Below are 21,209 nucleotides of genomic sequence, written 5' to 3'. Positions count from 1 at the left end.
CTGCTCCCAGGGTAAGGTTTTCTACCAGTTTTCTTGCAGTTGTACATAATGACAGCTTCCTCTGCAAAACCTCTTCCCCTGTGGCAGGCTTGTTGTGAGGGATGGTGTGCTCACAAAAGCTGCCACAGGCAGGGCTTCTGAGCAGAGCCCCTCTGTATCCTTTAAGGGGGCTTCCAAAGGCAACTCCTGGTAGAAGAAGCAGACGGGGAGCTGGAGTACAGCTGCATAGGACTAAAATGCAACAGAGAGGCTTCTGCAAACCCACTAGAATCCGCTTCATAGTGGGAATCCTGCCTCTGATCTGGGGGAAACTCTACAAGACCCGGCACCCCCTCCACTCCACCTTAAGGTTCCTTCCCACATTTTTTCTGCAGGAAGAAGTGACCTGCCCTAGTGTTTTTAAATGTGTGGTCTTCCCCGTGTTTTCTGTGTGCTCTTCTAAATCTGTATTTTCTTCATGACATCTGAATGACTCCATGCTTGGGAACTGAATAAACTTTTTTAAGAGGAGGGGGAAATGGATGTGTGTGTGAATTTTCATGTTTAGTGAAGTTCTAGCATGCTAGCACTAGCTAAGACCAACCATAGCAGGGACATGTGGAATGCAACCACCTCTGCCACTGTGATAGACACAGAATTCCATCCTGAAGTCACCAGTTAGTTGCAAAAGCCTGCATAAAACCTTTCTCTTTCACCTGCCTTTAAAGCCCTAGAGTGGGAATTAAAAGTGCCCAAACCTTCTTTGTGGCAGATCCTTGTCTCTTCAGGATGAAACTTTGGAGAGAAAGGGTTTTGTTTACACTAAAGAAAGAGAACTGATATGCCTTTGTTTTGACTGAAAACTTAATGCTATCGCCTCCTTCACCTGCTTTTGCTGTCCCGACATGGTTAGATTGCAAAGCAACATTTCAGCAATTATAATACACCGTTGTAGACTTGCACTAAAATGACTCTGAGATGCACTGAGGTCAGACTAGATGACCTGATGTTCCTTGAAATTGATGACTCTATGAATTGCTGATTACCGAATATTGAGATTAAGCAAACTGACAAAAGAAAAGAAAAAAGCTCAATGAATAGGGCCCCTGCATTGCTATATGTACTTGTCCATTTATTTTTACAGATCTAGTTTAATATTATTAATTATTTATAGTTTCTTCTAGTAAATGTGCTGTATTAGGTTTTGTAAAAATTGTTAAGTCTTAGTAACATCAGACTGAGCTACAGCAAATCTGCTATTAAATCTTTGAGGCGTGGAATGAGGTTACTGGATTTTTTGTAAGAATGTTTGTCGTTGCAGATTATCCTAGTGAGAATTGTATTGTACTGTGTACATTCTGCCCCAGGGTTGCCCTTAATGTAAGACATTTAAGGAAGCGCCATCAGGGCCTGCATCCTGTAGACTTCTATATGAGAGCTGCTGAAAGCACCTGGGTACAAGACACATGGTCTGATTCTAATGTCAATCAGGAGTAACTTTACTAAGTCACTGGAGTTATCCAGTGTACATGAGAGAAAAATCAGTCCCACAACCTTTGGCCATAGCCAAATGCTGAGAAAAGTAGATATTTCCTATGAACACATTGGGGTAACTTTGTAAAACACATGAGGATCTAAAGCCTGCAGCCCTGGTTATAAACTCTGCAGTCAAGAGGCTAAATCCTCAACAGAAACTGCACAAAACCCTAAGTAGAGTTCAGAATAGGCTCCACTGAAGTGCAAAATTGGGGGATGAAATCAGACTTGTCTTGAAGGCAGAGAAGATGCATTGGCTTTCTGTATCGTGCCTGTTCATGGGCCTGTGTGACTGATAGTTCAATAATATCATTTCTCTAAAGGGATACAGCCGGAATGCTAACATTTCTCTTCCAATGATAATATTCTGGGCATTGTGTGTCTACTATTAGCAAGATATTATTGGACTCTCCTCTCTTGTTGGCTGTTTAAATAAAATAGTGTCTCCAAAGTAAAATTAACGTAAGTGTGCTGTACAGTTTTCTCAAAGTGAAATATTTGTAGACCCTAGAGTTCAGCAGCAGCCATTTGCTTGAAAGTAGGTTTCAAACACCATTGCAGAAGGTTAGAAAAGCACAGTGCCACCTGAGAACCCAATTTATGTGTGTGAATCCATGATTTGCAAATACACCTTCCACCTCCTTCACCTAATTCCACCAACAGTGGCGTCTGAATAGACCATGTAAACAACCTGCCCGTGTCCAAACTACAGGAATAGGAAGGACTTTATTTTCACAGAATGCGGGCTTTTGAACCACTAACAGGGTTTTTAATTAATGCTTGTCACTGTTGTCAAGAGAAGCTGTTCGGCAGCTGCTTATTACTCGCACAAGGAATGGTTCTAATCAGTTTCTATTTAAATGCTGGTCCACCACTTCTAGCCCTGGTCCCTTAGTTCCTTTTGTTCTCGATTCTTAGCCCACAAATGAAGGTGTATTCCTGTCAACTCCGAATTTTGAAATAACCACTTAACTTTGCTTGAATTCATTCAAATGGCTAATGCCCAGAGTCTTTTTTTTTTTTTTTTTTTTAAGGCATAGGGGAGGCTGCATTCTTGTTCCAAGTCATGCACTCTAGGTAACAAAGTATATTAAATCCTCTTGTTCGTATTTACTAGAGCTGTGCTCCACTTTGAATCATTCCTTTATTTCCTCGCAAATGTCAGCAGGAATGTACCAGTAGGAGAACTAGTGCTGCAGAGCACAACAAAAAGTTGCTAACTTCTTCCCAGTGTGCTGTTGTGTTCTGATGGGCCCTGTGGAACTCTTAAATGAACGGGATCGTCAGTTGCCTGTGCTGGGGATGGTGGAGCAGATTTAAACCCACACGAGCAGTTTTTAGGCTATATTAGTTTTGTGGGAAGGCTTAACAGATTGAAAGTTACACAATATAAACAACATTTTTTCAAATGACTAATGATTTTTGGATGCCTTGATTTTTGGTCACCCAAGCTGAGATGCCTTAAAAGGGCCCGATTTCCAGAAAGTGATGAGCACCCACTCTCTGAAAACCAGGCCTTCTTAAGGTGTCTCAGACTGGGCACCCACACAATAATTTATAAACCCCAAATCAGTAGTTCTGAAGATCTTGGGCTGTGGTTTTTCACTAACTCATCAATAAAAAGTAAATATTAAAGAACCCAACCATCAAAGTGAAGCCAGATAGAATATTGAAGATGTTGCTGTCTTCGTAGCAAATACATCCATATTGGTACCAGCCAGCCTCTTTATACTGTCCCCCTTTGTTATTAATACCACGTAGCCCAGAATGATAACTCATTAAAGAAGACAAACAATAGACCCACTTGGGTAAGACCTTTCTCTTCTACACAGTGAGAGAAATTCTGACCCCATTATAGTCAGTGGCAACCCAGTATCATTTCTGCCCTCAAGCACAGTTACCTGCTATGGTTTTCAAGTAGTAACCCTCATTGCCACAAGTACCATATTGTGCTTATGCTCTCAATCTGTAATATCGGCTTCAGCAGGGAAGAGATCGGAATCTAGGAAGAGATCTTTTTTTAATTTCCATTTATTGCACAAGGTGATTTGAAAGTATAGTAATATGAGGCAGCACTTTGTTATCCTTTAATGAAAAAGATTAGTATCTACAAAGGATGTCTTCAGTTTGTGCTCTTCTGAAGAGTCCTGCATCATATTAGTTTGGGTCATTAAATGAAGGTTTTCTTTAAAAAAAAAACCCTATATTTTTCAGGACTGTGTAGTCAATTTTATCTAAATCCACCTATCTTATTTTTGCTGTGTATTTGTTGTTATAAATAATAGGCAGAGAGAGCATCAAGGTCAGAATATTTCTTTATGATGAACATGAATGAAGCAAATGAGAGAACAGGATTCCAAATAAAGAATCAATTAGGGAATTTGTCAAGCTAAAATTTTCTTGAGATGAAACTATTTAATATGATACAGTTTACAATACTCTGATGAGGTGTCTAGGGTATACAGTAATTCTGCTCTCTACTAGATGGAATATGAACTGCTCAACTGTGTGCCATGGGCCATATATTGCTAACAACTAATGGAGATTCATATCAAACTAACCATGCACTGCAGTGGAAATATGCCCCTATGGCCTGATAGAATAAAAATTCTATCTGGTTTGCATACCAAAGAGATTTTATATTGAGATCAGCATCATGCTTTAAAATGTTAGCATATTTGATTTCAGAAAAGTACATTAAAATCTCCTAATGAGTTGGTTTCCTTTCCCCCGAAACAGCATATGCGAGAGGCTGCTGAACGGCGGCAACAGCTGGAATTAGAGCATGAGCAAGCCTTGGCTGTCCTCAACGCAAAGCAGCAGGAAATTGAACTCCTGCAGAAGGTAAGTGAAGAAAATGAAAACCAAGTGAAATGGCAAATTGCAGTTTTGGGACATGGGTAAAGAAATGGATCTCTGCAAATGTCTCCCAAATTGAAGTCCCCCAAAACAATACTGTTTTCCCTTCACATACACATGTTTCCCTAAACAGACAGGTGTTTAAGGAGTAATGTATCCTGTTGTCTGCTTTGAATTGATGGTCTGTAACAAACCTCCACCACCACCCCATCGCAAGCATCAATAGTTGGCACATTGATCATCCTGGCTTCAATTTGACCCATACACTCTCCTTCATAATATAATTGAGGTTCTTAGTGTGTCTTTTCCATTGTCTTTCATCAAACAGATTCCTGACAACTTAACATGTTCATTTATGAAAGGATAGAGATGGCTTTTCTATTTAGACTATGTTATTTGTGGTAGGGATATTCTCTTGCTGTGTGTATGTACAGAGCCTAGCACCTTGGGACCGATTTTGGTTGAGGCTTCTACCTTCTTCTGTAATACAAATAATTATAATACTAAAGAAAATATTCTGTAGAGATGCAGAAGTGAGGGGACTGGTTTGGCAAACCAGAGGGATGAGGAGGTCCAAGTGGTTCAGATGCTAGTCTGAGACACAGGAGACCTGGGGTCAGTTCCCTGCTCCCCCATCGATATCCTGGGGACTTTGGGCAAGCCACTTCGTCCCTCTGGACCAGATTTTCAAAGATATTTAGGCACCCAGTGAGATTTTCAAAAGGGCCTAAGCAGGTTTGTGCCTGTTGATTGTAATGGGAGGTAGGTGCCTAACCAATTTTGGTGCTCTTGAAAGTCTCACTGGGAGACTATCTGTATCTTCAGGAATCTAAATACCTTTCAAAATCTGATGCTCCGTGTGTCAATTCTCAGTCTCTAAAATGGAACTAGTACCCCACAGGGATATTGTGAAAATAAATACCTTAATACATTGTGAGCGCTGAGATATATGGTAGTGGGGGCCATATAAGTACTTAGATAGATTGACCAGAGTTGGGAGGCTGTTCCGTGCACTGAAAGACAGTGTGAGAAATGGCATCTAAATGAATTAGTAACAGAGGTTAACATTAGGGCTGCACTGATCTGCTCCCTGAAGATTCAGTACTGGCTCACATTCAAAACCTGGGCTAACCTCTCCAGTTGCCTGTTAGGCTCTCATTAGGTTTGCCTTGCCCCCTTTTTTTGGTTGGATATATCTAATTGCTTTAAATAGGCACATTAAAATACTACCAGCATGCATGGGGCAGTAATGTGGTGGTGTGCTAGATTTAGAACTTGCATGTCACTCAGCATTAATATGATGAAGTTCCAAGGTAATGTGCCCCATTAAACAAAGCCAAAAGCTGCTGCTTTCTGATACCTTTGCTGTATTGTTTTGATAGAAAAATAAGTCATTATTCTTTTGATATGTACATGCATGCTTTTATCCCCATCACACAGTGTTTATCTAGTCCTTTGAGCTCCACAAAGAAGAACATAATATTGTTAATCCAGACTTTATGGTGATACAGACTCAGATAAAACAGTGATTCACCAGCAAAGTTTATTACGAACCTTTGCAATGGAAGGGGGAGTTAACTGTTCTTGCAGTTTTTCTGATCATTTATCAAGAGCTTGTATTCTGGATAGATTTTATTAAACTGGTGATGATTGATAATGTGCTGGTTTCTGTTACCTGTCATAATATGTTTCCTGACACTCTAGGAATCAATATTTTATCAGATGCTAGCAAGAAGACTTATTATTATAGTACAAGAAGAAATATGACTGTTCATCAGTGCCAAAGGAGATGTTGTTATCGTGCAACAGATTAACATTCAGTTTCAGTAGATACCCTCTACAGTGCCTTTAAGGTCTGATCCAACACCAATGCAGAGCAATAGGAGTCTCTCCATTGATGTTAATGAGAGTTGTATCGGGTCTTTGTAGCCAATGGGTCAGATCCAGCGAAGTTAGTGCAGCTGCGCTGATGTACATCAGTGGCGGTTCTGCCGCATGACACTGGAATGTTTATAGGAAATGGTTGTCCTAATGAGGATTGCTTATAATGGTGTGTATGTGCAGGAGTAAGGAGTGTAGGGGCCTAGGATAGCCAGTGTGCCACACCGGTGCATTTTGCCTGCCTGACATAATGGTTAACAGAAGGTTTTGACGGATTCACAAATCTGGAGCAAACTTCATTAAAGTTCACTATGAAAACTGAAAGGGAGATAAAATGAGGTTAGCAGGAAATTACTGACTGCTACAGATTCCTTTGAAGTTTCTTAAAAGCCTTTGGCTCTCCCTAACCAGACTCAGATAACTGAATCTGTGATTGGCAGGACAAAACACTAAATTCTGTGCTAGACATCTCTCTCTGTCTCTCACTTCTGTACAGTGAAAAACACTTACGTGTTGTTTGGGGGAGTCGATCCATGCTCCACAGTCTCTCCTCTTGAACCCCTTCTCCCCATCTCTTTCTATGTTACCAAAAGCCCATGCTCAGGCATACCTCCGAAGAAGTGAGCTGTAGTCCACGAAAGCTTATGCTCTAATAAATTTGTTAGTCTCTAAGGTGCCACAAGTACTCCTGTTCTTTTCTCCCTTACAAAGGATCACACTGTAGCAGCTTTCAACTAAGGATCATAAAACAATTTACAAATGTTAATTAATCCTCAAAAATGCACCAGCACACAGGAAAGAGAGAGACTGATAAAATTTTATCCACTAGAAATACAGTCACTTCTGGTGTGGAACACAGTGTTCATTTAACAGTGCACAAGAATACTCCACAACAGTTGAAGACAAAAAGTACAAATGAAAATGCAGGCATTGTTTAGCTAGACAAACTAGAACATTGTAATTTGGCCAGGACACTAATGTTCTGAGATCTTTAATGGCCACACGGCCATCTGAAAAATACACAACTTGTACCAGAGCACCCCCTCCTGGTTTAAGAAGGGTGTTGATTCAAATGTTAACTCAGAGAGATCAATCAACATATATTTATTTACTTTGTAGTATGCAATATAACCTTAACATATGATGTAGCCCATTACTGCATTTGGGTAGTTATCACAATGAGCATTATTATTTTTAAGATCATGTTTATATTGACTAATGTTAGCTTGGGTAAACTTTCCAAATACACAAAGAGTTTATATAACCATAACAGTACCTACATGCACGCCCCACCTCCCCCCCAAAATCCCTCTTTTATAGTTCATTCAATTTGGTATAAACCTAGGGTAGAGTTTTCACTATATGTCTGCTAAAATTGTACAATTTCACTGTGAAATTATAGTTGTAGCGACCTAGTTTGTCAAGGACCCAGAAACTAAACTTAGGCTTGTCCAAATGCATGGAGAGTTTTTAAATCTATTGATTAAATATGTGAAATTCAGATAGTAATTATATATAAACTGGGATACCAGTCATGAAAATGATGTTTTAGTGGAATTTCACCATATTTTCATGGGCATAAAGATTTTACTTATATATGATCTTCTGTGCTGTCCATTGGTGAAACCTACATGCCCCATTTACAATTAATATGTTTATATTTTTTAATTTAGCTAAACTATAACCTAAATAACAGTTCCCAAACTGACTTATGGGCCACCTGTGGTTTATGAAGCACTTGCTAGAGGCATGCAAACAGCTAATTGGTCAGGGAAGGATTAAATAGCTAATAGTTGAAAAGACCTTTATAGATACAATGCATCATACGTGTGCTAAGATGCCAAAGTGTTTGTGCTTTGCTGAAATAGGATTTACCTGTTATTACTGGATTTGAGCTCCAAGACTAAATAAGTGTTATGCACATAAATATGTGCATTTTCTCTTTGAATTTCTCGCAGCAGAAACTTTCCTCCACATTTTAGCTGTCATGTCCTTCAGGCATTAGTCTTAAATATTGCTTCCAGTCCAGTGTAGTAGTTAAATGTCCATATCTTATTACAATGAAATTAAACATTTTTTCATCGGCAGTTAACACTGTTTTACCAATCATCAAACAGCCCTATTAAAGCAAATGTTAACTATTGCCAGTTTTTAAACTGTTGAGTTGAATGTCGTTGTACATAATTGCCCACCACCTTCTGCATTGTGGCAAAATTCTATTCCATTTAACTCCTTTAGCATGAAATTTATTGTTGGAAACAATTTTTGTCACTTAACTTGGATGATTTTAGTGGTCATTTATCAGAGTGTTGGTTTTTTTTTTTTTTTTTAAAGCATGCCATATGTACTGCCAGCTGAAAATAGCTGTCGTTTAATTAGCTGATTTAGTCAAAAATTTTCATTTGATTAAGATCCATTCATTAAGATTAAACACTTTATAACTTGGATTCATTAATTAAAATTTAATTTCATAGAGCATTTTGAAATGTTAGCATATTCATAGCATTTTAAAGTCATATATAGATATAGAGAGATTTTTATTAGCCATTATATTTTATTACTTGAATTTTTGAGAGGCCTCTCATGTAGCATCTCCAGGGTCCTTGTCTTAGTTTATTTAAGCAGTGACAATATTTTTCAGTATTTGAGCAGAGCCACCCTCCTCATTCTCACCTAATCCAAAATCTCTGTTTTAAATGAGACCCTACCCAGAAATGATAGAGCAGGCAGCCAGCCATATCTGTTACCTTAAAAAAGAATCTTTATTAAATGATCGTTTCAGTGAAACCATAAAGTTGATTTAAGAACAGTTAATTGACTTCATTTCCCCATGTATCCCTGATGCCTGTCACATCATCATAAATTTGCAGATTTGTCCAATTTTTGCAGAGACACAGAAATGAACATGAGCTATACCAGGGCTTTTAAAATGAGTTTTAGTTTGGCTTCAGGAACTTTAGTAGAACCCTGTATTTCTCTCTCAGAGATAACAGATAAACAATAAAGGAACCAAAGCTGCATCCTTGCTCCGGCAAACTATTCCCAGAATCAGGTCCTGGATATTGTGGTTTGACCTTTCAGATCATTCTTAATCCCACATTCTTGTTTACACTTGCAGTTTTTCAGGTGCCATCAATGTGTAGCTGTCTATAACTGAAATGCAGACATACTTGTGGGCACAGATGTCTGTTTATTAAGGTCTTGTCTTGTCTTCCTCATGCTGCTACTTCCATTGACTTTAAAGGGGCTACTCCTATTAGTGAGGCAAGCAATATTTTACCTAAATTATTCCTTTGATGCAGGGAAAGAGTCTCTTAACATAAAACTGGTTTCCACTTCAAATCTTGCACATGGTTGTTTTTCAGCACCTCCGCATCTTTGCAGATTTCCACAACATAGTTTTAAGATAAATTCGTATTAAACTGGCCCCTAATAAGGCACAATATAAAATGATTTAGAGCTGAATTTGCTGGTGGAGAAGCTAAAACCAACCTTTGTGAGGCATGCTCTAGAGAGACATTGTTAGCAAAATTTGGAATTGTTAACAATAGCTTTATCCTTCTCTCACTGCTGTATGGATAAAGGATCCCACCTGGATGGGACAGGCGTGTATTGGGGGGGTCTATGTATGATCCTGGAATAGAAAAGGGTGAGAACCATCAAACAATAGGATTTTAAGGCTTTATCTATTAAATTGCACTTTGCAAAACAAAAAGGATATCTATCGACTATGTAGCAAAATTAAATTAAAAAAAACGTTAATAATCTTCTAATGGTTTTAGGTTACAACAGATCACAAGACGGCTCTCATTTTCTTGCAGTTTTGAATCATAATCCAATCAGGGCACATTTGAAGTGAACCCTAAATGTTGTACTCTCAGTAACATTGACACAAAACATCTGATGGCATTGCAGCATGTTATGAATTGTTACCTGACTACTTACATTTAAAGTTAAGCATACACTTTGTTGATTTGGAGCCAGGGCAGGTGCCAGGTCCAGCCCTGTAGTAGGTCCTAGCCGGGGCTCGACCCTTCCGGACAGGAGGGGAGNGGTACCTGCACGTGGGCTCCCTCTTCCGGACAGGAGGGGAGCCACACCGACTCACTACAAGCCCCCATTGACTTTAATGGACTTTGGTTCAAACCCATATACAGTGTAGTAATCAGTGGCATTTTGTTGAGTTAACAGGTAATATATTCATGTAGTGCTGGCTCTGATTATTAAATTTGATTTCATTGTATTTTATCTGAATATAAGACTATACAAATATGATTTAAAAGTATCATATTCAGGCAAACTTGTAGTTATGTTTTATTCTAGTGCAAAATGAATATGGCATGACTGAGTAACCCGGTTTCTTCCTTTTTTTAATTGTCAAAAAGGCTCAGGTTGAAGCAAAGAAAGAACATGAAGGCGCAGTTCAGCTGCTAGAGGTAAGGAAGCCATTGTTTAGTCTTGTCACCGTTATACCAGTTCCTTTCTCATTATAGTCATATAAGACCATGATTGCTTCTAGCACACTGTAGTAATTCATGGGTAAATATTCCTCTTCATTTGTAACTCATTAATGCATTAGATGATGCTGTTATGGTCCAATGGCTAGAGCACTGAATTGGGAGTCCAAGAAACCTGTGTTTTCTTACCACCCGTAACTTCACGTCTCTGTGCCTCAGTTTCTGCATCCATAAAATTGAGATAATGATACCTTTCTTTGTATACTGCTTTGAGATCTATGGATGAGAAGTGCTATTATATAAGTATTATTATTGTTTATTTTCCATCATTCTATTGCAAAAGAATCTAAGGTCGGTTTATAGATCATAACAGTTAATGGTAAAGGTAAGATTGCATTAGCAATAGGTGTCCATCAAAACTCCTTCTATTCATCTATCAGGAGAAAAAAATACAGAAATATTTGTTTAAAAGTTCCTTTGTGTTTATTTTAAATCAAGCTTTTTACACATTTCACCATAAATCCCTTAAATTGTACCTACTGTTAAAGAGGGAGAATAGAGGAAAAGGGAAGAATAAAAACAAATCTATATTAGCTTCATTAACAACTTCTCATAGCAATTATGATCTTGGCACAGAGCATTTCCTGGGGATTAATGTTCACCTTTTTTACCTCCCAGTGTGGTTAATGTGTCATGTAACGTGGCCTATAATATTATGCTGGACCAGGACAAGTGGCAACCAAAGGCAGCAGAAATTAGACCTGGTCGAGAAATTTTCAACAAAACATTTTTTCATGAGAAAATGGTGGTGTGTTGAAACTGAAACTGTTTGCAGGAAAGGATCGATTTTGACAAACTTCTCAGTTTGAAAAAAAATTGGAATTTTTTTTTAAATAGTCCAAATTTAAAATTCTGTTTTTTCTGTTCTAAACAATTTTTGATTTTGAAATTTAAGCTAACTGTACTGTTTAAAAAAACTAACAAAAAAAGTCAAAATCCAAACAAAACGTTTAAATTGACCCGAATTAAAAAAATGTTCTGATTGTTGGTTTGTAAAAATGTTCAAGATTTTGGTGATTTGTCCTGATTCAGAATGGGCAAAACTTTTTAAATCTCGAAAAATTTCCCAGGGTGAGAAACAGTTTTAGCAATATTGTAGTAATGTAGTCTGCTAGAGACTGATTAAAAGCTCATTGGAATCAATGGCTGATGTTTGGAAGTGTAGAACACCTCCTACAAGATGATAAGAATAAGTGCTATGGGTGCTATGAATAAGTCCTTGTGGTAAGTAATACCTACCTCTCAGTTAATTTCAGTGCTGGTCACTACGTATTCTGGTTTGTGTTATCTTCCTATTGTGTTATTTGTAGCACTTGGATGGGTAACATATATAAGAGTATATGTGTAATAGTAAAATGGCACTCTAATTGCAGGCAGATTTCTTTTTATTGTTCATTTCTATTTCATACATAATAGATTGTCAGTTATGAGTAACAAACTGTTCCTTTCTGCCTGAGACAAATATCACACGAGTCACTATGAACTAATAACCACTTAATAATATATAAATTCATCAGAAAGACGATACCCATAAATAGGTTGGCTGCAGCTAGTGCCTTGTCAATGCTTCATTGGTAAAGAATGTCTTGGCACAGTGTTTTGGAAAACATACATATTTTCTAGTCCTCCCTTTCTTCTGTACAACCAGTTCTTCCATCCATGCACTTACCTCCCCATGTGTTGATGGAAGACAGAACTTTTTGGTGCAGTGATCATCTATAGAAGAAGATTCTGTTTAGTTAATTTATGTACATATTATTTCCTTGAAAAGTGTATTTCTCCACAGGAAAAGCTTTACTCATATGCTTGCATTATTATCATATATAGTAAAATTGATTTTTTAAAAAGATAATGGAGTGCCTTCTGGAAAGTATATGAGACAAGGGGAAATAAGTGGAAATAGAGCAGACAAATGAAAATATGCTTTGAAAGCCAAACAAAATTCCTGTTTACCTGATTTGTCTGCTACCTCTGATTTGCATAACCCCATCAAACAAAGTTTCTTGGCCTTTTGTTTTATGTTTCACTAAGCCTATTCATTTTACCATTGTGTTTATTTAATCTGCCTTTTGAGATTCAAGATCAGCAGCAGTATTGATTTCTGATTTCTGAAATGTACAGTGTGATTTGCATTAATGCATGTTTTTACATGTGGTAACTGTTTCAATATATTTTGTTCTGAAATGTAAAAAAAAGTGTTCAATACTGTATTTTATTTCTTTCTTTATTTCACATTTCTTTGTTTACTGTGTCTTGTTTGGAATTTATTGCTTTGCACTTCACCCAGAACACCTTGGACAGCATGCAGGTATTTTAGGGCATAAATTCTCCCTTCCTCATTCTTATTACCCTCCATTCAAAATGTATGTGATAGTCCTGCCTTCCCTTGCATGGAATACATGATAGAACCATTGTTATGCAAGCATGCTTGGCACTGGTATTGTTACAACCCGGGGAGGAAGGCAAGTCAAATTACCAAAGCCAGCAGCTCTTTCTGCAAGAGGTTAGCCTTTGAACATGGCATGATTTCTTAATAGCAGCTCAGATACCAAACTTGAAGTGATGTTCTTATGAGTATGCTCAGTAAGAATGGTTCAGTGTTTTATGCAAAGTTGTGACTTTCAGACTGTGTGGATTGTGTCTGAATTCAGATAGATTCTTTGTTAATGTAAAGAAAATTTTACAATGCAGTACTTTAAGAATGTATTCACCTGTGGCTCAATTATTCAGCCACTCACCAAAAGGTACTGCTGCTACATAAAAAGATAAAATCTACAAAATGATATCCCGGGAGCAGAAAATGTGATTTCACCATTAGCCTGAATTCAAACTGTCCACCTGGAAAGTGACTCATCTAGTCTTACGTCTGCCTTGTGCAAACAGTATCTATCCTATGATAGACAAAGTCTGCTTCATTCTAGATTTTAGAAACTATTTTAGATTTTAGAAGCAACACTGTTCATTATAAATAACATTTATATACGAAGTTTGGAAAGTCACAAGTGAAATAGATTCAATCCAGTCTGCAGTGGAAAATTGCTTTCTCACAAAACCATTGTACAGTTGGGCACAATAAGTGGCCTCTAATTTAAAGAAACTATGGACTAGTATTCCATTTTGGTTAGGTCTGAGTTGGATTGATAAAGCTATGGAATGGAGTATCAAATTCACAAGTGATGCTTAGGTCTTGTGCTGCCTCTCTGCACTGGGATACTTTGAGGCAGATACAGAAACAATGAGACACGCCCACCAGCATATGGTTAAATGTGGTGCCAGCAACTTTATTAAACTATTAACCAATGAGGAACCACTGATGGAGCTACCCAGCAGGGTTGTTCCAGTACGGAATTCAACTGGGCATGAATGATCCCATTTTCTACAAACCATAGGGTGGGTAAAAGGGCAGTGCCCCTCTACAGAACCCAGGCTACCCAGGGCTCTTGGCAGGAAGCCAGAGTCCCAACTCATTCCCCTTATCCTCAACAGAAGTGGAGAGGTGAGTAGTGGGGAATCCCTCGCTGTGCAAGACAGAGAAGTGTACATCCTCACCATACCATGTTGTTTGGGGTCCATGCCCAAGAAGCCCATTGGATTACAAGGACTCACATCAGACCCCTTTTTTTTTTAAACCCACCACCACACTGAAACCTGCCAAAGTTGCAACAAATGTAATGGTGTAAACCCTGGAGCTGGACCTCTGGGATGCTGGATGGAAGGTGGACACACAGCCATTTGCCTGTTTTGCCATATGGGAAAAATGCCTTCCAGCCACCCAACAAATGTAGCAATCAGCAAGGCCCCTGGCATCATAAGAAATCCAGCATACTTGATAAGGGTAGAAAAGGATGGGGCTGGAACAAAACCAAAATGACCCAGCTTTTGCAGGTAGGAGCCAATCAGCTAGCCCATCCTAAACCCAGCCAACGAATGGCATCAGGAGCAGGCGAGACAGGCTCAGAGCCTGAGAGCCCAATTTTCCCCCAACCCAGCAGGTATGGAAGGGTGACACATCGTGTCCCTCCAAGACTCACAGTTTACACACCCCGTTCAGCAAGGTAGACATTTCACCTGCAGTGCTTGTCTGCAATATGTCTAGCTCCGTAATCTCCATCCCACTTACACAGTGATTTAGCAAGGACAGGGAGAACTTTACTGTCAACATTTTTTTAAATTAGAGATTTTCTGTTTGTTGAACCTGATTGGAAACTGCTTTTACATTTGGGCTCCTGCCCCTTTTATTTTTTCGCATTTTCTGGGCTGAGCAATATATACAGGGTTTTCTTGTAACTTAGATTTGTGAACTGAACTGCAGAAGTAACTTCTTACCTTGCTGACCTAGAAGTGGTGAACCTAGTCCCATTGAAGTCAATGGAAAGATTCTCATGGAGTTCAATGAGAGATGAATCAAGCCTATGGGTGAAATTCACCTCCATGCCAAGCTTAGTGCTTACGTATGTCCTCTCTACGGGATGAATGCTCTCCTACGTGTATAAATCCTAATGCATCAAGATAACATTATATCTGAAGTGTAAAATATGCATTCTATATTTCCTAAAATCTGTCAGTGGTGTGACACTGTGTGAGTGTCTATGCCTGATGAGTTTTTTTTTTAATCCATCAGAGAACTATAGCAGAATATAACAAGCTAGTGTTGAAGCTGATGGAAGGTATTTTTTTGCCATACAGCATATAAATATCTTTAAACATAAATTTTCACATTAAAGCAAACTTGAAATCAGAACGTTTTGTGCATTTGTACAAAAAGCAATTTACTTTTCTTGTGATTTCCTGTATTTCCCTTGCTACTATTGGTAATTCAGCATATCTGTGATGAGTTTTCTCCATCACACTCTAGCTTCTGTTTTATCCTCCAATGGAATCATAATCCTTTGTTTCCAATATTCTCATTTTATTGGATATCTACACTTTTTGAGGTTAACTGTAGCTCAACACCTTTGTGGTTTGCTAATCACTACTTATGCACTACCATATACTACTATGTATATATGAATCAGGGTGGTTTACTCCTTGATTTATGAATCCAAAGTTTTCCAGGTTGTCAGAAATGCACCTGATATCTGAGTACTTGAAAAGTGAGTATAGAATCACTTTTCCATTTGATTCTCCAATACAGCAAAAAGTGGGGCAAAAGTCTTGTAGCCAAGTAGATCCTTCACACACCTTCCCTGTTTTTGATACATAAAGTTATCTGCATTTATGCTTAGGAAATGAATTGGAGAGACACCTGTTTCAGAGGGTAGCTTAGAAAGATCTTCAAGGCTTGTTGTAAACTGCCCACTTTTGATCAAAGTCTGCTCTTATTTTTAAGATCTGAAACTGTATTTTCAAGAGTTCAGTTCTAATTTAGAGACTTAAATTAAGTGGCCAGAATTTCAAAAGTGCTCAGAACCCAGCAGCCCTATTGGTTGTCAAAAGTACTGAACAGTTTTGAAAATATGCCTATTTCATTTAGGTGCCAAAATAGAAGCTGCTCGGTACTCAGCTCTTTTTGAAAATCTGGCCCCTATGCTTTTGAGAGAGACACACAATTACAGTGGACCACATCTTGAATATGGAAGGTGATATAAATCCTTTTGGTTATTCAGGGAGATGGGGCCATCTAAAGAGAGAATTTGGCACTAAACAAACAGTGCATATTAGAAATCTTCCAAACCATAAATATGTATTATGAAAATGAAGATACACGTTGAAAGAACTGTCAGAAATCACATCACTGGGTTTTTATTTCTTCATATTATTAATCCCCATTTCCTTACTGACAAGTCTCTGCTGCTGTGATCTCTTTCCTGACAACTCTGTCAAATGTAAAGCTCTTTAATGATGAAAAGTGCTATATAAAGAACTAAGTAGCCTCCAATTGTCACGTACTGTACTACCCCCCCCCTTGCTCTAGGATTTCAGATCAGAGACTCCAGAAGTTTATGATCCTGCAGGTGGCTCGTATCTAATAGAAGATAAAAGTCAGTGGAAACAGTAATTTATCAATATGGAATATGGCGAATGTATCTATATATACTTTTTATTAGGTTTTTATATATATCTGATGACTGCACAGATAAGTTAGGTCTTCATAGCAAGGTCCCTAAGGGATTTCAAGAGTCTTTGGCTTTTCTCCCTTCCCTGGTACAGAAATCTCTGCTTTTGCTTCTTTCCTTCTCCCCCTCTCCCATTAATTTTGTTATGGTGGGAAAGTTTTGTCAAAGAGAAATGTCTTGCAGCACACCCGGAAGGTGGCAAGACCCTGGTGTAGGGCAGCTCATTCCACAGCCAATCCCCCTCATTGTAGACCTATTTGTCTGTGGCTGCCCCATGGTGTTGTGAACTGTATTGTCCCAGAGGAGCACAGCTGTCTTGGTGAGTGGTGGATGGAAACGTAGTCGTTGATGTAGCTGAGTCCCGACTTGTTGATGGCTCTGATGATCAGGACGAAAGCCTTGAACTATCAACAGCAGCAGATTAGGAGCGAGTGGAAGGATCGGTGCATAGGGATAAGGTGAGAAACACAATATGCACAAGCTGGAACCTCAACGTTGATGCTTCCTGGGGATCCAGAGACAGTGAATCACAGTCCCCATCTGGCAGTAAGAGGTGAAGCTTCTTAGTGAGGCATTTTTCAATATCACTGATGCCAACTGTTCTTCTAAGCTGATTGCTGTTTTGAACAGGACCGTGAGGGTTCTCACCAATTTGAAGAACAGGAGACAGGGGACATACGGACCCTGGCTAGTTCTTCAAAGAGTTTATTCAGTTTTGCCCAGATTGTGTGTGAGCCAACTACTCTTCAACCAGGAGCTGCTCTCCTCTAGGCATGGTGACATCTTCATGATGGTGTTGATTGCAGCTGGGTGTTATCAATGTATTGTTGGCAGCTCAGTCTACGGCCTCTCACCACATCTTCCAGGGAGTCTCATTTCGATATTCAAGAGGGCAGGGACAAAGTAGCTCCCAAAGGGTCTCCATAAGCGAGGGCGATTGAGGAAGCAAAGCACTTGCCTATTACCGTACTTTTAGTCCCGTTGGAGAGGAATGACTGTACCAATGCTAGGCCTTCTATTCCAGCCTTGTCCTGCAGAAAGGCCAACAGAAGAATGTGAATGACTGCATTGTAAGTTGCTTAGAAGTCAAGTAGTATGAGCTTCTAGATGGGGACTCCTTCCTTGGCCATAAGAATGTCCTCTTTTAGTGCTGCTGGGGCTGTCTTCATGCTTTGCTGTATTGCCATGTGAAGTATAATTGGGGAGCATCCAGGATGTTGGCAGATGTCATGTGATGTTGGAATGTGGTTGCCAATACTGTCTGAATGATCTGGAAATGGGAAGTGAGCAGCAGAGTTGTAGTAGGGGAGTGTATACTCTGATTGTGGTTTTCGGGGGGAAGACTGTTCCCTTTTTTTCAGGGAGGTTGGCATGTTTACTTCTCTAAAGAAAGTGTCTGGTTTCTATTAGCAACAGGCATAGTAATAATAATGTAACTATTTCCGTGTAGCTTTTCAGTGCTATTTTATCACAGTACTGTATTTGTTTAGTACCGCCAGAAACGTTCCTGACGTGCAGATTTCCCATATATCTTTTCAAACAACTGTAGCTGATCCTTTAATTTCAGTAAGAACTCAGCGACCTTTGCCATTTAGCAGCCTCTTCTGAGCCATTTTATTTAGATTTGGAAGGGCAAGAGCATTAACTTAAAATCAGATCATTGTAAATGAAATCTAACATAGCTTTTCAACATACATCAGAAACTGGTAAATAACATCAAATATTTACAGGAGTATTTTATGATAGAATGTAACCTGAATCTATATTTGCATTTGTTAGCAGATTACCAATGTGATGTTTAAAGCCATTTTTGGTGTATGCCATGAACAGTCATTTTTACAGAAATCTGCTCATAAATTAAATCATGTTTAAAATATTATATATAATATGAAAGATGGTGACATGAATGAAAAGAGTGTGTCAGTTATTTAGCTGTGTTTAAGTTATGATCAGAGATTATCAATGCTCAGCAAGATCTCTTTGTATAATTTTCTGAAGGTCTGTTTTGATTTCTGTAGACATTATTTTAGTAGGGTGAAATTCACCCCTATGCAGAAGGTCCGTGCAGCATTTAAATCTCCCTAAAGTCCTCATAATAGGTCTTAAATGGGACTTAATTGATGCATAGGCCTTGGGCTGAGCCCTTGCACAGATCTGAATTTCATTTTTAGCTATTAATAGTCAAGCAACCAGTTGTCTGGTGTTAGAAAACAAGCACATGCAGGATTGCCAACTCTCAGTTTTATTGCAAGTTTCGTGGTACCTTTTCTCCTTAAAGCAGCAGCTCTGTGATCATATCAGAATCTTTTCTTCCATTTAAAAAATAAAAAAAGCTTCTAGCCCTCCGGGTTGCCGAGAAAAGTTCAAAATGTGAACGCTAATGACTCAAAGCCCAAAAGGCAAATAAAAAGAACCCCAGGTTTGTTTGTTTGTTTTTCAATCTCATGATTTTTCAGGGACTGACTCATGATTTTTGAATGCTTGGGTTAGTATACTGGAAAGCTTCAGGGTATTTCTTACACACAGAGTTGATAACTAGTCCTAAAGCTCTCCATTGGAAAGACTGGGATTCTAGAAACCTAAATCCTCTTACTGCTGTTGCCCATTTAATTTTCTTTTCAAATTGCATGCAGAAGCCCTATTGCCAGTTTTCAACTAATTGCTAATAAGTGGCAACGTGACAGATAGAAAAGGCTCATATTTGGGTACCCTAAGCCAACAGTGGAAGAATAAAAAACGAAAGCACTTCGACTTTGTTTAGAACTCTTCACACTGTCTCTGTCTTTTCCAATTATTATCTCTTACTCCATTCAGGATACTCACATCAGCCAAATGTGTCCATATTTCTATAGCAAGATTAAACCAATTTGCATTTTATGAATTTGAAGAGATTAATTATACGTTCAGATTTGCTTGTATTTTTAGAAATACTTTATTAATGAGAAAATAATACTCCATTCTATATCGGGAAACTGGGACATTTTAATGCATGGGTTCTTCCAGGGGGCATGTGGGGGAAACTACTGAACATTTTAAATTACTGAGGCTCATCATCAGTAGAGCCCTGGAATGAATTCCATCATTAGCCTTGCCGTGAGTCATATAATTGTTTGGTGCCCATAGTGAGGCATATGGATGTAATACAGCCATGGTTTTTATGTAGAAACTTGTAGCCGTTCAACTGTCTTTGTCATGCACCACTTGAAAAATTCTGTTCTTCCAAAAAAAAAAAAACCCACCCCAAAAAACAGTAGCAACAATTGAATGGGGGAAAATGGAGCTAATTCATAGCCAGTTTATACTCATTAACATGGCTGTTTTACTAGGCCTATGGAGGGGAAGGAGGTTAAGTGGAATGAAAAGAATGTTGGTACATGATAAAACATCAGATTAGGAAATAATGCATCAGATTGTTACATAATTTCTGCTGTGTCACAGCCTGATGCCTCAGAATTAAAACAAAAAGTCAAAGCCTGCCAATGACAAAATGTTTGTGTTACTGAAGTTTATGAGTAATACCCTGTTGACTGGTGTCTGGATTACTTCTGGACAGTTGGCACATCTAGTTGTGTACATTAATTTTGAAATAGAATTCAGCCAACAGCTACACCAACATTCTGCATGAACCATCGCTGTTTTTCTATAAACAGTAGTATAGCAATTAAGGAAGCTGTGATTTAATGGCTAAGGATGGGCAAATCTCAGAAAGAGATCCAGGATTTGGGGTTGGTTTGGAGAATCATTGAGAAGCTGGGCTGCTTTTCTGAATCAGCAATATTTGGGCTGAAAATTTTCACAAAGCAAGGCTTTATCTTGCAAATTTACTAGCAATGCCACTCCTGGTCCTAACTAAAAACAGTACGAGAACAAGATTTCTCTTGCTTGGAAATTGGTGGTGAAAAAAATATTTACCTGCATATTATATGCTCCCAAAGGGTTTGACTCTAAATATGGGAAAATGTTTAGGGGGAGGAAAAGGGGGATCCAAACTAGTTTGCCCATCCCTGCTTCTTGATACTCTCTGACAGTCTGACCTGACCAAAGCTCTCTGTGATCCCATTCAGATGCATCTCTTATGTCTTCGTTGTGCAGGCCAAGGTACGAGAGCTAGAGGAGAAATGTCGGACGCAGAGCGAACAGTTTAACCTCCTCTCCAAGGAACTGGAGAAGTTTCGGCAGCAAGCTGGAAAGATTGATCTCTTGAGCAGTAACTCGGTGGCATCCTCAGATGTCCTTGGCTCCCCTAGTAAATCTCTGTCCCAGTTAATGAATGGAATAGCCACCTCCATAGGCAAAGGTAAGAACTGACACTTTTATTTGAAGGAATTTGCTGATTAGGGGTCAAATTAAACCCTCATGTAAACAAATCCCATTGATGACA

The 21,209-nt window shown here is 38.8% G+C and overlaps 1 protein-coding gene across 12 annotated transcripts in view; it reads left to right on the top strand.

Annotated features, from left to right (window-relative positions):
* RIMBP2 (RIMS binding protein 2) overlaps positions 1-21,209 on the top strand; it is a 313,172-nt gene that overhangs the window by 203,273 nt on the left and 88,690 nt on the right. For 8 of the 12 annotated variants that reach the window (XM_034791131.1, XM_034791138.1, XM_034791137.1 and 5 more), the window contains 4 exons: positions 4,255-4,359; positions 10,641-10,691; positions 13,060-13,080; positions 20,921-21,125. In XM_034791131.1, the coding sequence (XP_034647022.1) occupies positions 4,258-4,359; positions 10,641-10,691; positions 13,060-13,080; positions 20,921-21,125 (379 nt within the window). In that variant the 5' untranslated portion in view covers positions 4,255-4,257. The remainder of the gene's footprint in view (positions 1-4,254; positions 4,360-10,640; positions 10,692-13,059; positions 13,081-20,920; positions 21,126-21,209) is intronic. The other 4 variants (XM_034791139.1, XM_034791129.1, XM_034791141.1 and 1 more) reach the window with 1 other exon arrangement.

This window comes from Trachemys scripta, chromosome 15, assembly GCF_013100865.1.
Source record: "Trachemys scripta elegans isolate TJP31775 chromosome 15, CAS_Tse_1.0, whole genome shotgun sequence".
Taxonomy (NCBI): domain Eukaryota; kingdom Metazoa; phylum Chordata; order Testudines; family Emydidae; genus Trachemys; species Trachemys scripta.
Note: the sequence above shows the minus strand (reverse complement) of the source record. Positions and strands in the feature narration are given on the sequence as shown.